At 51.4% G+C, this 17,328-nt stretch overlaps 1 protein-coding gene across 1 annotated transcript in view; it reads left to right on the top strand.

Moving 5' to 3' along the window:
• The window catches only part of LOC130404943 (fibroblast growth factor receptor 2-like), a 17,590-nt gene extending 541 nt beyond the window's left edge, over positions 1-17,049 (top strand). Inside the window, exons 2-11 of the mRNA XM_056609893.1 lie at positions 518-566; positions 2,038-2,159; positions 3,157-3,216; positions 3,580-3,690; positions 4,122-4,312; positions 5,453-5,575; positions 7,233-7,303; positions 11,373-11,510; positions 12,519-12,624; positions 14,234-17,049. Of these exons, the coding sequence (XP_056465868.1) occupies positions 518-566; positions 2,038-2,159; positions 3,157-3,216; positions 3,580-3,690; positions 4,122-4,312; positions 5,453-5,575; positions 7,233-7,303; positions 11,373-11,510; positions 12,519-12,624; positions 14,234-14,398 (1,136 nt within the window). The 3' untranslated portion in view covers positions 14,399-17,049. The remainder of the gene's footprint in view (positions 1-517; positions 567-2,037; positions 2,160-3,156; positions 3,217-3,579; positions 3,691-4,121; positions 4,313-5,452; positions 5,576-7,232; positions 7,304-11,372; positions 11,511-12,518; positions 12,625-14,233) is intronic.
• Positions 17,050-17,328: the final 279 nt, after the last annotated feature.

The following is a 17,328-nucleotide window of genomic DNA, read 5'->3' as shown; positions in this document are numbered from 1 at the left end:
ACACTCTCACACACACACGCCCCCGCAAACACACGCACACACTCACACACACGCCCGCACCCAGACTCGCACACATGCCAACTCACGCTCACACTCACACACGAATACACTCAATCACAAGCACTCACATGCACTGACTCACACTCACTCACGCACACGCACTCACACACACGCACTCAAACACACACACACACACACTCACATGCGCACTCACTCACACACATACTCACACACACACACACACGCAGCAAAACAAACACGGGCTAGTAAATAACAAAGAGCTGTGATAATTAGTGTTTAGCAGCAACGCTTCTCTCCTCACAGACTTTTATATGCATGACTGGAAGAGGAGGGCCTGTCTAGTTTCAGAGCAGAGGCCTTGGCACGGGCCGAGGTTTCGATTAGTCACACTTGCACACAGTGGTCGGCCATTGGCTGCCGGCTGGCTGCTGGGTCTGAACGGGCCAGCGAGCGAGATCGCTTTCACCGCTCCCAACGCTCCCCGCTCGGCCTCCAGGTATTCAGCGGAGCGGGGAAAACCCCACCGTGGAAAGCGCCCCCCCAAAGTGAACACAGGATTGTAATCAAGCAGCCCAAATGAAAATCCCTGTGTACTGAAGATACACAAGGGGCGTCAGGAGGAGGTAGAGCGGGTTGACTGGTAACCGGAGGGCTGTTAGTTCGATCCCCGGCTCCTCCTAGCTTGAGTATCGAGGTGTACCTGAGAGCGACACTTAACCCGGACCCCTCCCGACGAGCTGGCTGTCGCTTTGCGTGGTTGACTCCGCCGTCGGTGTGTGAATGTGTGCATGAATGAGTGAATGTTAGGCAACATTGTAAAGCGCTTTGAGTGGCCACCGGTTAGAAAAGCGCTGTATAAATGCAGTCCAGTCCAGAAGGTCTTAACTCTGTATGCTACAGGGGGATGTAGTAATGGTCTGAATGTTGTTCCTCTGGATCTCTTATCTCTTGTCCCTGGCTCTGGGTGGCGGTTCGTCTGTCCATCCGTCCGTCTGTCCTTCCGCGGCTGTCGTTCCACGGCCCAAGGGGGCTTCTGCAGAACAGCGCTCGAGGAATGCAAATGTTTGTGGTTGCGTGGAGGAAAGCTGGAAATAAGAATAGCAGCGCTTGTGTCTAGTGTGACGGGCAGAATAGATTGCATTGAGCGCGGCTGTAGTGTGTGTGTGTGTGTGTGTGTGTGTGCGCGTGTGTATGAACAGATAGGGGATTGTGTAACCGTGACAGCGATCTGGCTGTAGGCCCTGCACCTCATACACAGTAGTGTCAGTGTTTACGTAGAGGAGGGGGAAGAGGGGGGGTGCTGCATCTGTCAATCAAACACCAATCAGAGTCCAACACTAGGCTGAGCCATGGAGGTGGATGGTGGCCAACACCCCTGTGTGTTAGAGAAGGAGGGGCATATGTCTGTGTACATGCACCCGAAGTGTATGGGCCGAGTTGAAGTCCATCCCACCTTTAGGACGGCTCCCAGCTCACAGAGAGAGCGTTCCTGTTTGCCTGCTGGCTGGACTAAGGGTTCAGCGCTAGTGTGTAATGGCCTGTTAAGCTAACCTGCCAAGGGTTCAGTGTAAACAGCTTAGAGGACAGAGGTGTGTCTCTGTCTCTCTCTCTCTCTCTCTCTCTCTCTCTCTCTCTCTCTCTCTCTCTCTCTCTCTCTCTCTCTCTTTCTCTCTCTCTCTCTCTCTCTCTCTCTCAGGCGATTATCTGTACCTCACACCAATAACAAACTCACACACAGACCCAATCTGATGTAACAGAGACGGAGAGCGGGAGAGAGGGAGAGAGCACGATGATGAAATGGATGAGCTTGGTAATCTGGCCACTCGCCTAGTTTCCTTCACTCCTTGCCTCAGTGCGCTGGCATTCATAGCTCTGGTCGCTCAGATGTTCACAGAACAAATGTTCACGCGACTCAGTTGATATTTCTGACACCGTATCGACTTTGTCAAGAATACCTAAAGACTTCAATCATTATCTAACCCTGTTTGTGATGTGTGTGTTCCCCCCCTGTGATAGGCTGACCCTGGGGAAGCCTCTTGGCGAGGGCTGCTTCGGCCAGGTGGTGATGGCCGAGGCGCTGGGCATCGACAAGGACAAGGCCAAGGAGGCGGTCACCGTGGCGGTCAAGATGCTCAAAGGTAGGCGGGGCTCTGCCTGCTGGGGCCGATCACGGTTCAGTACGAGAGAGAGAGAGAGAGAGAGTTGCCATGACTGACCTCCTTATATTGTCCACACATTGTGCATGACACACTCAATGCAAACATGCAGGTATATACATTGACTCGCAGGAATGCAGAGGCCAAAAAAAACACACACATACACACAAACACACACAAAAAAGCACACACTATCATACACACAAAACAATACAAGTGTGTGCTTTCGTGTGTGTTACAATTCCTCAGCAATAGGATCCCTACCGTACCCGGCCACAGTTCAGTGGAAGGGTGGGGGCGGGGGGGTGTGGGTGGGGGGGGGCCCGGGGCCCGGGGCACTCATTAGTATTCATTATTGGCGGCTGGTGAGTGACTGCTTAAGGGACAGGAGGAGGTGGTTTGGGGGGTGGGGGTGGGGTTGGTGAGGTTATGTATGGGTGTAGGTGGAGGTGGAGGTGGAGGGGGGGGGGGTCACATACCTAACCCAAGGAGCAGCAGCTGGCCGCCCCGCCGACTGTCAGCACCTGCAACAAAGAGTCAAGTCACACACACACACACACGTACACGCACACGCGCACACGCACACGCACACGCACACACACACCGGCATTAATAAAGGTAGGGGGCGGGGTTTAAGGAGGAAGGAGAAGGGAGTGGAGCCGGGGGTGACGGAGGTGACGGTGCTGGTGGGGTGCTGGTGGAGGAGGGGGGGGGTCAGGCATGGTTGACCGACCTTGACAATGGGACAACCCCCCCCGTTCGAGAGTATTGAGAGTGGGCTGTGGGGGTGGAGGTATGCAGAGTAGAGGTGGTGGTGGTGGTGGAGGTGGAGGAGGGTGGGGTAAACGGTGACGAGGAATGCGGGCGTTCACCTTGTGGCGGCTGGGGCCTTCCTCCTCTTCCTCCTCGCTCAGTCGACCCCGTGCAGCGGGAGCCCGAACGGCCAGTAATGAGTCTTTAATTTCTCCCCGGCTCAAAGGACGGCTCTGTTTGGTGTGCGGTCGTCGCGGCAACGTCTGCTACCATAACGCATTTCTGAGTATGTCGAAAACAACCCACGACCATCTGCACGCCCATTACCTGCTTATCGTTTGAGGTCTTCTTTCTAAGGGAGAGAGATTGTTCAGGAGGTGCCTTTGTTTTGCTAACCCTGCCCTCGCTCCCTCCTCCTCCTCCCCTTCCCTCCCTCTACTTCTCCTCCTGCTCCCTCCCTCTCTCCTCTACCTCCTCCTCCTCCCCCTCCCTCCCCTTCCTCCTCCCTCCCTCAACCTCTCCTCCTCCTCCTCCCCCTCCCTCCCTACCCCCCGCCCCCCCCCCTCCTCCTCCTCCTCCTCCTCTTCCTCTTCCTCTTCCTCCTCCCCCTCCCTCCTCCTCCCACCTCCTCCTCTCCCTCCTCCTCCAGATGACGCCACAGAGAAGGATCTGTCCGACCTGGTGTCTGAGATGGAGATGATGAAGATGATCGGCAAACACAAGAACATCATCAATCTCCTGGGCGCTTGCACGCAAGAGGGTGAGCATCGCTCCGTCTCCGTCTGCCTGTCAATCATCTCTTGTGACGCCCTGATGTCTGACGCCTTGCATGTAGAGTTAGGCTGTGTGTCGCTGTTACTTTGATTTGTTAAACCATTAAATATACTAAATGGAATGGCATTCGTCGCGCTATTTCTGTTCAGGGAAACGATACCTGACATCACGTGTTTGTGTGTGTGTGTATCTGTGTAAGTGTTTGTGTGGCTGTGTGTATGTGTGTTTGTGTGTGTGTGTTCCTGTGTATATAATATACGTGTTGGAGTGCGCATGTGTATGTATGTATGTGTGTGTGTGTGTGTTTCTGTGTATGTAACATGTGTGTATGTGTGTCTGTGTCTGTGTATATAATACATGTATGTATATGTGTGTGTGTTTCTGTGTATATAATATATATGTGTGTGCGTTCCTCAGGGGCGCTGTACGTGATCGTGGAGTACGCGTCCAAGGGGAACCTGCGGGAGTACCTGCGTGCGCGACGGCCCCCCGGCATGGAGTACTCGTACGACATCACCCGGGTCTCTGACGAGCAGCTTACCTTCAAGGACCTGGTCTCCTGCACCTACCAGGTGGCCCGCGGAATGGAGTACCTGGCCTCGCAGAAGGTAGGCTCACACACACAGGTTGAGGTCCACGCACTGGCACTCAGACACACACACACACACATGTATGTGTCCATGCGCTGGCACACACACACACACACGCACACACAGACACAGACACAGACACAGACACAGACACACACACACACACACACACACACACACACACACAGACACAGACACAGACACAGACACAGACACAGACACAGACACAGACACAGACACACACACACACACACACACACACCTACAAATAAACAAATAAACATGGATACGCCCACACACACTCACACTCACACTCGCACATAGACATACCTGAATACACACACATGCATACTTGTCTATGCAGACGCAAACCAAAAACACAAACACATGCGATGAAACACACACTGCTTGACGCACCCTATTGGTTATCACATGCCTATAAACTCTCACACAATGAAAACACAAAACAACAATTCTCACACCCATCATGCTGGGAGGCCAGACCGTATTCCTCTCCGGGGAGTTTCGGATTCGCCTTTCATCCAGGGAAACGTTTCGTGTCGTCTGCTGCGTGTCACTGTGGGAATGTTGGTCCAGTCCATTCCGGGTCCCCACATTGTGTCCCGTCCCACAAAAGGCCCTCTGTGCAGACAGACACGGGACGGTCAGGTAGCCACAATGGGGGACCCGCTCGCCAAGTCGGCCTCACGCTCCCTCTCACCGTCGGAATGTGACGGAAATCCACTGGGGCTCGCACGCTCGCACACTCACACAATAACACCCCCCGTCCTACACTCACACACTCACACACCCACATCCCTGTCATACGCTCACACAGTCACTCACACACACTCGCACGCAGGCTCGCCCGCCGCGGGCTCCCGACGCACACAAAGGTCCCCGCCACCGAACGCACGTGAAGCGGTACGCCAGAAACCTTGAACTCATCCGAGCACACTCCGCCACACACGGGCGGGCTGGTCATCTTGTCAGCTGTGTTCTCTGTGGGCATGTGTTTCTGGTTGAGCCGCCACACACACACACACACACACACACACACACACACACACACACACCATAAACACTGAGTGTTTGTGATGGTGTGCAGGTGCACTGTATGGGGATGTTTCGGTTGATTTCCTTCTCTCCTCTCTGCAGTGCATACACAGAGACCTGGCCGCCAGGAACGTCCTGGTCACCGAGAGCAACTTCATGAAGATCGCTGACTTCGGCCTGGCCAGAGACGTCCACAACATCGACTACTACAAGAAGACGACCAATGTGAGTCTGCGCTTCCCCCCCCCCCCCCCCCCCCCCCCCCACACCACCAACTCCCCCCGTGTTCACACCCCCACCCAGCACTCCAGAACAGGGCATGTCAAGAACGCTCGGCTTAAAACGTCTCAGAAGACGCAGAGAGAAAAGAGACCCTTCAGTCTCGCTCTTCTTCCAATTCTCTTCCTTCACGTCCCTTCTCTCTCTCTCCCTCTCCTCTCTCACTCTTTGTCTCTGTCTCTCTCTCAGACTCTGTCTCCGTCTGTCTGTCTGTCTCTCTCCCTCTCTCTCCCCCCTCCCTCTCTCTCCCGTTCTCCCTGTCTCTCCCCTCCTCAGCGTGTGTCTTGGCAGCGGCCGCAGGTTCCCAGGCTGCGAGTGAATGCAGCAGTTTCTCTCTCGCTCTGCCCCCGTTTCCCTCGCTTCCCCGTTCCCCTCGGTGCCCCCCCCCCCCCCCCCCCCCCTACAAAGAGACAGACAGACAGAGTGAGCCGGCCGGAGAGACACAGGGAGAAAGAGAGGGGGAGAGAGAGGGGCTTAAGATATAATTGACATCTCCATAGTGGGCCCAGTGGCATCCATCACTTAGTCCTCATTCTCCATGCATGGCTGCCTTTTTCAATATCCCCACGGTCAGGCTGGGGGCATCACAATACACCGGCAACAACAACAACAACAACAACAACAACAGCAACACACACCAGCGATGTGCAGTGATGCTGATGCTGAGGATGATAAGGATGGACAGTGATTGGATGGGATTGAGACAAACAACAGCAGTTACAGCATCAGTCCCACGCCATTCTTTCACAGGGGGGGCTTTGATTGTGTTCAGCATTCTCATCACAGTTGAAGTGGAGCGAGCAGGAACGATTGTGAGGCTCTCCCAGGGCCACAGACCGCTTTACCACTCATTGGATCTACACGTGATGAGGGACCTCATTATCGCCCCCCCCTCACACATACATATTGCAACAGCATTAGATCAAAATGCATCGCATTGAAGTCCCTCAAGATTGGTAACGCTGGGTCTAAAATCAGAGAGCTGGGTCTCAGAGACTCAGACTGATTGATAGTCACGGTTCATACACAGACCTAGATGCAGTCACTTTGAACTCAAAACATTGTCCTTTTTCTTATCGCATTTTCCTCAAAACGATTTCACGTTTGACCACACTACATTATCAGCTGCCCGTCGCGTGCTTACTCGGAGGAGATGTTGTGTTCTGGGTAAACCCTTTGTTTACCCCTCTGGTACACACCATCCCTGGAGTGTAACTTCCACCCCTTCCTCGATTAAACATTAAACAGAGCAATCGATCCAGCATTCCTACAGGCTACGCTCGGAGGACCTCTGTTTGGGTGGAAGCTAGGAATCTTATCCTTGTTTACCAGCCCTGAGAGATGGTTCAATAGCGTACCAGGAATGGTGGCGTGTTCAGGCCAAGGACCCCCCCCCCCCGCCCACCCCAAGCACACATCACATGACCCCTCTCCTGCCCCCCGATTATAGGGCAACAGGGCGAAAGCATCAGAGCACTCTCCTGAAACCAGCCTTTATTTATTTATTTATCTGAAACCAGCCGTGGCAGGTCATGTGCGTGACATGGTGGCTCCTTGACCTCTGATCTCTAACCTGTGTTTGTGTGTGTGTGTCTGATCGTAGGGTCGTCTCCCGGTGAAATGGATGGCTCCTGAAGCTCTCTTCGACCGGGTCTACACACACCAGAGTGACGTGTAAGTACCGCACATACTTTTTACAATTACATCAGGTTCAGCAGACGCTTTTATCCAAAGCGACCAGAAGAAAGACTACCAATATCTCTCTGTCGGTGAAGTAGGGTTTATAGAACCAAGTGACCAAGGTTAACCCATTCCCCGTTTACAACAAAGATAGTAGGCTACACAATGCTAAGTATTATTTTTATGTGAAAACGACGTACAGCATACAATAAGTGCGTACATTAAATGCCAGGATGAACAACACACTACAAGTGCGTAAGAGGGGTGTGGAGGGGGTGAAGGGTATGGCTATGTAGAGTCTAGGTGAACTCTGAACAAGTGAGTCTTGATTCCTCCTGCGGTTCCTCCTCTCTCTCTTGTGCTCTAATCGCCCCGGCTCTCGTCGTGTTGGTGTGTTTTCGGGGGGTCTTCATCGTGGGGGTGTTGTGTCGTAGTGGGGGTCCGGGCGTTGTTTTCCCTGGGGGCGGGGAGGCAGGTAGGGGGTTAGAGTGGGCTGTGGTCAGGGAGGGGCTGGGGAGGCTTTAGGGGCCAGCGACCAGCTTGTAGCCAAAGTGAGGATTTCACGCTCGACTTGTAGCCAATGCCGTGTTACTAATCTGGTGGGCTTCAAAGGCCTGGGAAGGGGGCCTCACCCCCCCCCCCCCCCCCCCCCCCACCTCCCCCATCCAGTCCTCCCCCAATCCCACCTCTGTGATGGTCTGGTATAACTGAATCTAACAACATTCATGTCTGAATGTTACAGAGGGCCGACATGGATGTAACAATATCCATGTCTCAGTGTTGTTACATCATTGTCTGCATGCTACAACGTTCATGTCTGATTGTAACAAACTTCAGAGATAGATGCACCAAAGTTTAGACACGGATGTACCAAAGTTAAGTCATGGATGTACCAAAGTTAAGTCATGGATATACCAAAGTCTGGGCATGGATTTAACACTATTAATGCCTCAATGTAGTAACACTGATGTCTGAATGTAACCACACTCAGACCTGAATGTCGTTACCTCGCCCCACCCTCCCAAACCCTTCTCCCTCCTCGACCAGCTTCCTCCAACATGTGTCTTTTTTGGCGGCATTGCTATTCCTAAAATACTCATCCCCCCCCCCCCCCCCCCCCTCCCCTTCATCTGGTTTGTGATTGGCTGACCCCGCTACAGCGCTCTGGTTCCCTGTCTCCCCAGCTCTTACGGTCGGCTGTCGTTTTTTGCTGTTTAGTGTTTTTTTGGCTCCGGAAAAATCATTGAAAAACACGGGGAGAACAAAGCGAAGCATCCCCCCCTTGTGATCCTTTCTGTCGGGTGTTTGAGGCTCATGCTCCCTGACAGTGCTGTTTGAACTTCCTGCTACAAACAATGGCAGCTCGGGGCACTGTGTGTGTGTGTGTGTGTGTGTGTGTGTGTGTGTGTGTGTGTGTGTGTGTGTGTGTGTGTGTGTGTGTGTGTGTGTGTGTGTGTGTGTGTGTGTGTGTGTGTGTGTGTGTGTGTGTGTGTGTAAGCTTGAGTGTATAGGTGTCTGTGTCTGTGTGCGCATGTGTGTGTGTGTATTCATGGGTGTGTGTGTATTCATGGGGGGTGAAAAGCAGTGTTAGTAGTGGACACACAATTTTCTCAACCAGTGGAGCACTTGATACACACTTACAACACTGTGACGTGTGTTAGTGTTTGTTTGTGTGTGTCTGTGTGCGTGAAGACACAACACTTTCCATGTCGCCTAGCGCAGCGCCGATCAATAGCGTAGCTGAGCTGAGATTTGTGCTTCGCTCACCACTGTTCACTATCTGTAATTGGCTTTTTCACTGTTATGGAGGGGGGAGGATGGGGGAGGGAGGGAGAGGAGGGGGGAGGGAGGAAGAGAGAGAAGAGAGAGAGAGGGAGTGGAGGTGGAAGAGACTGAGGGAGAGAAGGGGAGAAAGCGAGAGAGAGAGGGGGACGGAAGATGGAAGAGACTGAGGGAGAGAGAGAGAGAGAGAGAGTGGGGAGGGTTGGGGTGAGTGAGAGTGGGGAGGGTTGGGGTGAGGGAGGGAGGGTGGGGGCAGCTGCGGTTACAAACCTTGGCTCGAAACCACCGCGACGGATCCATACATGACATCAGACTACATGAATACATGAATCTGGATGAGGTCCCCCGCCCCGGGCCCCTGTGTGGGTCTGCGGTGACGGATGGAGCTCTGAGGGGGAGTAAGGGGGGGAAGAGAAGGGGAGACGGAGGCCATCCGTCCTCCTGACGGACTGAAAGGGTTCTTTAACACACTGGTGCCCAACCTTTAGCGTGAAGTGTACTCAGTGTCGTCAAGACCTTTAGCGGATCACCTCACAGACTGGTAGACACACACTCAGTGGCTGAGCAAAGAGTGCCAACGCACACTCTCTGTACACAAGCGTTAGTGCAGGAAGGCCAGGCCGTCGGGGAACAATGGAGAGGTAAGATCAGCAACGCTGCGTACGCTGGCAGTGTGTTTATTCAGCAAACACACATGGACACAGGACATCAGTGTGAACGATACGATGGGAAAGGTATGACGGAATGTACACAGCCACAGTATTTCGGAGGAAGGGGGAGAGTGAGGGAGGAGGAGAGAGAGAGGGAGGGAGACAGAGGGAGTGGAGGTGGATGAGACTGAGGGAAAGAGGCAGAGAGATGGAGGGGGAGAGGGAGGGAGGCAGAGGGAGGGGAGGTGGACTGAGGGAGAGAGGGAGGAGAGGTGGAAGAGAGAGTAAGAGAGAGGGAGGCAGAGGGAGAGGAGGTGGGAGAGACCCCGGGAGAGGGAGGAGGGGAGGGGACATAAATACTCATAAGTATTCCCCAGGCGGCTGCAGGGCTTGGCGGGACGCCTGTACGATCACATCATCTCGTATGGATCCATGCTATCGCCCGGGATCGCCGGCATCGGTAATCGGGTCGTTCACGTGGTCGATACGGCGAGCTGAACCCTGTGATTTCAATTTGATGGCCATCACTCTGTGGTCGTCTCGGAAACATTGACGTCGTCCCCAGGGGAAACTGTCTGCGGACTCCCTAGGGGGAAAAGAGAAAAAAAAACATAGGCAGATTAATGATTGCATTTTCATGCATTGGTGTATCAAGAATTTCCATGGCAAGACAGAGTTTATGTTGAGAGAGAGAGAGAGAGAGAGAGAGAGAGAGAGAGAGAGAGAGAGAGAGAGAGAGAGAGAGAGAGAGAGAGAGAGAGAGAGAGAGAGAGAGAGAGAGAGAGAGAGAGAGAGAGAGAGAGAGAGAGAGAGAGAGAGAGAGAGAGAGACAGAAAAAGAGAGACAAGCACGTGGTTGGCCTGTGTAAACATGGAGAGGAGCAAATGAACTTCAGGTCTGCCTCTCCTCCTCCACCTCAGCTGCACCACAGGCATCTCTCTGGGACTGTGTGTAGGTGCGTGCACACCAGTCTTTTTAAGTGCACATAAGTGGGTGTGTGTTATCTCTCCACCTCTGGTTGTTGAAACACTCTTTGTTGAAGACACACAGACAGCACACAGAACACTCTGGGGGGGAATGAGTCATTGAATCTGCGGTTGAGCAGGTATGAGTGGTAACTCTACGGTCAATATGGCCGGCTGGCGGTGACGAATGGGCAGCATTGATGCCTAATGAGAGGAAACTGTACTGCGAGTTAATCATCTACTGGCCGTTTCCCAGCTCGAAGCGGCTGTAGAAGGGTGGTGCTGTGTGCTGGTGTGTATAGGCGGTGGTCGTCCTTTATTCTTTATTCTCTAGGTGAGGTAGTTTAGTAGACTGGACGAGTGCGAGGCATTGTTGAGCATCCATCCACTTTATATACGCACTTATTGAATGTTGTCTGTCCCTGCATTTCAAAAATAGTCAATCGTGTAGCGTCTTATCCTAGCTATCTTTGTTGTATACAGGGAATAAGTTAACCTAGTAGTTCTAAATGCGTAGCACTTGGTTCTATGAACATCCTTACCGTACCGACAGCGATATTTTGTTGTTTCTCTTTCTACCGACTGTTGTACTTATTGTAAGTCGCTGAGTCGCTGTTCTGAAACGGTGACCCTAACTCTTAACTCTGTGTGTTCCTGTCTCTTCAGCTGGTCGTTCGGGGTGCTGATGTGGGAGATCTTCACCCTGGGGGGCTCCCCGTACCCGGGCATCCCAGTGGAGGAGCTGTTCAAGCTGCTGAAGGAGGGCCATCGCATGGACAAGCCGGGGAACTGCACCAACGAGCTGTACGTTGGTGTCCCTCTCCCGCCTGTCGCCGTGTGTGTTCCTGTAGATAGTCTGTTTAAAAAAAAAAAGGACGGAGGTCATTCCGTTTCTCCCCATCCGGTGTGTCTAGTGTGTGTGTGTGTGACTTTGTGACTGTGTGACTGTGTGAGTGTCTGAGTGAGTGACCGAGTGTTTGAACGGGGGTCGTTCCATTTGAAACGAGAGCTTCTCCCCAGTTTGGTTTGTTTGTTCATCCACTGCCGTTAAGCAAGGCACCCTACCCACTAAATCGAACCAGCGACCATTTGAATCCCATAGCAAACGGGCTAGCCTAGCCTAGCCACGCACAGTTGTTGTGGAGGTCTCCATCAGATCCATGCATCCCAGGGCCTCTCTGGGGCGACTCTGGGGCCCGACGACAGCTGTTCCCCAGTCAGATCCATGTCCCGGGTCACAATGGGCCCTCTCTGGACAACAAACAATGGTGCTGCCCTGCTGAGGGCTCCGAGCAGACCCACCACGGACACACAGCGGATGTTAGATACTGTGTGTGTCTGTGTGTGTGTGTGCGTGTGCGTGTGCGTGTGCGTGTGTGTGTGTGTGTGTGTGTGTGTGTGTGTGTGTGTGTGTGTGTGTGTGTGTGTGTGTGTGTGTGTGTGTGTGTGTGTGTGTGCGTGTGTGCGCACAAACGCATAAGCATTCACACAAAAATACAGGAAGAATTGAATATGAGTATAGAAGAATATATTTCAGATCTGTATCGGGTTGTTGAGAGGTAGAGTTGAACTTAAGCTGTCGATATCAGGACACATGGGCAACAGATGCCTTTTTTATCATCCCAGATACTCCTGACGAGCAATTTATAGAAGTAAAAGAGACAGTTGATCGAGAGATGAGTAGCAGTGCATTAAACCGACAGAAGAGTAGTATGTGTTCTGATGCTAACCGATCCTCTCTCTCTCTCTCTCTCTCTCTCTCTCTCTCTCTCTCTCTCTCTCTCTCTCTCTCTCTCTCTCTCTCTCTCTCAGATACATGATGATGAAGGACTGCTGGCACGCCATCTCCTCCCACAGGCCGACCTTCAAGCAGCTGGTGGAGGACTTGGATCGCATCCTCACCCTCAACACCAATGAGGTACGAGCAGACCCGGCTGAACGCTCCAGACCGCTCTCCCTCTCACACCGCCTCATCAAACCCGAAAAACAAATCAACTCCCAAATGGTCCAAAAAACCCAGCAGCCCACCTTCACAGCAGAGGCCGACCCTGGAGTTTAGAGAGCCTGGTAGCAGTCAGCACAAAGGAAACCGACTGAAACCTTCCAATTCACCATCCACTCTCTATGCAGACCACACCCACTCCCGCCATGACAGCGCAGTTCCAGCCCTCCCATTGGCCAGAGCTCTTAAAGCACTGAAGCTGTGTGCCTGAGACTAGCTCCTGAGACAGGGACCTAGCGAACGGATGAAATGAAACCCAAGTCCTTCTCTGGAGGCTGGTCAGCTCTGTTGGGTCTGGTCCGTCCTGCCTCTCACCGCTCACCCCTTTCCCCCTCACCGTGAACCCCTTTCCCTCGGCCTGCTGTCCTGGGCGATATCCGCGCTCACGGGTTGAGGAGAGAGGCCTTCTCTGGAAGTCTGTCAGGCCTGGCCCGCTCTCTATGCAGTCTGGGGCCCCTGCATACTTCTTACGCCAGAAAAAGTCTTTGAGCTTTGAGGGCTAAATTTTTTGAGATGTAATAAAGCGCCTTTTTGTCGTACTTTATTCTCTCTTCATACCACCCCCTTCCCCCCCCCCCCCCCCCCCCGCTTTTTTGTTGCCCTAAACCACTGGCAGATGTGGACGGCTCTGAGAAATGTGAGCCTCTCCTCACTGGGGGAAAAAAACCGTGCTTCGCTCGATTTAGGAGAGGCAGAGAAGACTTCTTCTTCTTCCTCTCTAATGGTCTCGGTTTCTGCCAAGGAAGAGCGAGAGCAAGAGGGGTAAACCGAGATGAAACGCTCAAAACAACCACAAAGGCTGGGAAATGAATAGCAGAGTGGCCTGTGGTCGTCATGCAGCCTCTTTCTGATTTATGCGTTATATTTTCTGTGAGTGTGTGTATGTGTGTGTTTATATGGGCTCGGTGGGTGTGGTTGCAGCCTCTACTTAGATTTTTTTCTGGTTGCCAGCGCTTTGGTTTTGGCGGCCCAGTTTCAAATGTCCATTTTACTTCAGCTGAAGCAGAGAACAAGCTCATAAACGGGTGTTGCGTGTGTGGGACACAGAAAAAAAACAAAAACGTCTTTGCAATGCAACTTTAAAAGCAATTAAATAGAAAACAACCATTCAAAAATATTAGGACTGTAATATTCTCCTATTCAGTCTGAGTCCAGATGGTTGTGTTGAGGCGTGGGTCTGCCCTCCATCTTAGTGCCCTCTGGAAAGTCCCCCGTTCCCTGTGAGATTCTCTAACGCTGAACCAATGTTCCCCTAGTGGTTCCTCTGGGTTTTTGTTTACGTTTTTCATTCATTTTCTTCATATTCAATGAATATGTTTCTTTCTCTCACTCTGTGAATGTGTGAGTGTGTGTGTTCCTGTGTGTGTGCTTGCATCTATGTGTGTTTGTGTGTGTGTGTGTGTGTGTGTGTGTGTGTGTGTGTGTGTGTGTGTGTGTGTGTGTGTGTCTTTGTGCCTGCGTGTATGTGTGTATGTGTGTGTGTGTGTGTGTGTGTGTGTGTGCGTGTGTGCGTGTACGTATACAGGAGTACCTGGACCTGTGCGCCCCAGCAGAGCAGTATTCCCCCAGCTTCCCGGACACGCGCAGCTCCTGCTCCTCCGGGGACGACTCCGTGTTCTCCCACGACCCCCTCCCCGAGGAGCCCTGCATCCCCAAGTACAAGCACACCAACGGGGGGGTCACCACATGACTCCTGCATCCCCTCGCCCCCTCGCCCTCGCCTGCCTCCAACCTCCACCCCAGCCATTCAGCCAGTCGGCCAGCCAGGAAGACGGCCAGCCAGCCGGCCAGTCGGCCCGGTCGACCGGCCAGAAAGCCAGCCAGCAAACCAGTCAGCCAGTCGGCCAGCAAACCATCCAGCCGGTCGGCCAGCAAACCAGTCAGCCAGTCAACCGGCGTGAAAGCCAGCCAGTCGGCCAGCAAGCCAGTCACCCATCGCTCTAAGCCCGCCCTGGTCCCCCCCCTAGGTTGAACACACCCCACCGCCCACCTCACCAGTAACACAGAGACCCTGTGTGCAAACGGATCCCTCACTTCCTGCCACGCATTTCACCCATGAACCCCTCTGGCTCACCCCATGGACTAAAGGACCTGGACCCAGGCTCGCCCGGGGTTGGTTGCAGTGGTGCTGCTCCCCCACCTCCCCCTCTCCCTCCCCCCTCTCCCCTACCCACTGCACACAAGGGAATGTTGACGTGTGCGCACAAAGACACACACCGTATACACGCACACGCGTGTCCGAGGAGCAGACGAGAGGAGCTTTGGGCGTGTATCCCTATCGGAGTTGGACTGAATACGTTCTCACAGGGGACCTCTCCTCACTCACCTCTGTTGACCCATTAAGCCCCGCCCCCTCACCCCCTCACTCACTCACTCACTCACTCACACAGGTTCACTTTGCTTCTTGTGTTTGAATCCGGAGGGCTGAGATTCCTCTGGCACTTATTGCGTCATTCCGGCTGCTGGCATTCCAAGACTTTGAGAGTAGCTTTTTGTTAGTTTTTTCTCCCCACCCACCCCCACCTCCTGGAGCAATGCATGCTGGACCATAGCGAAGTGGACCGTGGAAAGTTTAACCATGGGACCGTGCAGACCTGGGGTGAAGGGAAAGACAATAAGTAGGAAGCTTTTAGTGCACCGCAGGAGAGTAGACTAACAGATACGGAGGACCTGAAAGAGGACAGCTAGCGTACAGACACTGCCACCTGGGTATTTTTGTAATATTGTTTCATTTATTTGTATCCCTCTCAATAAGCCTGCAGAAGACGCAGGCTTCAATACACAGTATAATGTATAGTGCTGGGTATATTTGTAAATATATTCAAAAATGTATAAATATATATATTATATATTTACAGTGAATTATTTTTTGTATGAACTCCACAATAACTTCCTCGCACGGCTCCCTTTCCCTACTCCACACACACACACACACACACACTGACACACACACACACACACACACTGACACACACATACAGGGACACACCTGTAAACACAGAACCACAGACTCACAGACAGACACACATACAAGGAACCACAAAAAGACAAACGCATACACGGACACACACACATGCACAGACCCACATACACACACACACTTCATTATTTGCAACCATATCCTTATAACCCCAAGCTCTTGTTTCTCTATCACTCAGTAACACGGTGGAGTTATTGGCTTTCAGGGACCAAGGTAGCATGTTAATTTATTGACTTACATTTCTTTGTTTTGGGAATAAGAATCAACAACTGAAAAAGAAATGTATGGAAGAAATTATGCTATTAATGATGCTGGTAATACATGAATAATCCATTAAAATGTATGGTAAATTAAGATGATCTCTTGGCAGTAATAGAACAAAAAAGCAAATTTTAGTGGGTTGGAAAGATCCAGGTTTTGTAAGTTTTTATATATGAATGTGAATATTAAGTTAAATTTTAAATAATGTAAATTTTATAGTCAGCTAATCCTTTGTATGTAGATGTTCCATTTCCATGTCATTTTACTCTTTTCTTAGGTTTTACAATAGGAAATGAGATGATTCAAAGAGAGAGAAAGAGATTTTGGAAATAGCAATCTGCGCAGTTATTTAGAACAAAATATAGATTCTAAATTTATTTTACAGAATTGAAAGTTGAAAAACAAAGTATTAAATCGTTCAAATGTTTTTCACTTATTTGTTTTCTACTGGACCAACTTTAAGGTGTTCAATGCAGGTGTTTGTGCCACATTTGCGAAATAAAAGATGCAAAAATTAAAGAATCCATTTTTTTCTCATCCACTAATTGTTACTCATCTTTTTTAATGGACTGAATATTGACGATAAAAGTCTTGCAGCTGCTGTGAAATCATTTGGAATTCAAACGACTTGTGCTGGAGAAGCCGTTAGAGGCTTTAATCCAAAGCGACGTCGGAGTGAGGCTGCTAACAAACGCTACCAACAGCGGAGCGACTGCAAATGTAGAGACTGCACAACAAGTCTGGAAACAACAAGCAGATACTGTGGGAATGGAGACACAAGGGTTTGAACTCTTTTTAAAGGGCATTATTCAAGTAAGGGGTTTCTCACCGTTCATTGAAAGGACTCGAACTCTTTTCCTGAGAAAGGTCCTCGATCTTAAATCAGTATTCTCCAGGCTGCCAGCCAGCCGCTGATCGGCCCCTACGATAACTTGATTGATTACCCCGCTTGGTTTTTATCTGGACTAAATTTAATTTAGCCAATTGAAGTACTTGATTTATCTAATTCCATCTGAGCTAATCAAGGGGTGATTTATTAGCCCAGACAATAACTTATGGCAGCCTGGACTCTCGTCATATTTATCAAATTAGATTGTTATGCTTATCAGACAAAGCAAATAGCGTCGTTACACAGCTCCTTTAGGGTGAGTGTACAATGCAGACATGTCTTTCACCATGAAAAGAAAACGATAAAGAGTTCGAACATACAATGTGTCTTGACAACGCACTGTTGTTGAGTTAAGCCTTCAAATGGTGCGGTGATAGCAACACCGCGACGGACAGTCGCGGTGTTGCTGTGAACGCACCATTTGAAGGCTTAACTCTTCAACGGCTCAATGTAATTGGCCGCAGTTTACATTCTCCGAAAGGGTTCACTC

This window comes from Gadus chalcogrammus, chromosome 15 (genome assembly GCF_026213295.1).
Source record: "Gadus chalcogrammus isolate NIFS_2021 chromosome 15, NIFS_Gcha_1.0, whole genome shotgun sequence".
Classification (NCBI taxonomy): domain Eukaryota; kingdom Metazoa; phylum Chordata; class Actinopteri; order Gadiformes; family Gadidae; genus Gadus; species Gadus chalcogrammus.
The sequence above is the reverse complement of the archived record's forward strand: the minus strand, read 5'-3'. Positions and strand labels throughout refer to the sequence as shown.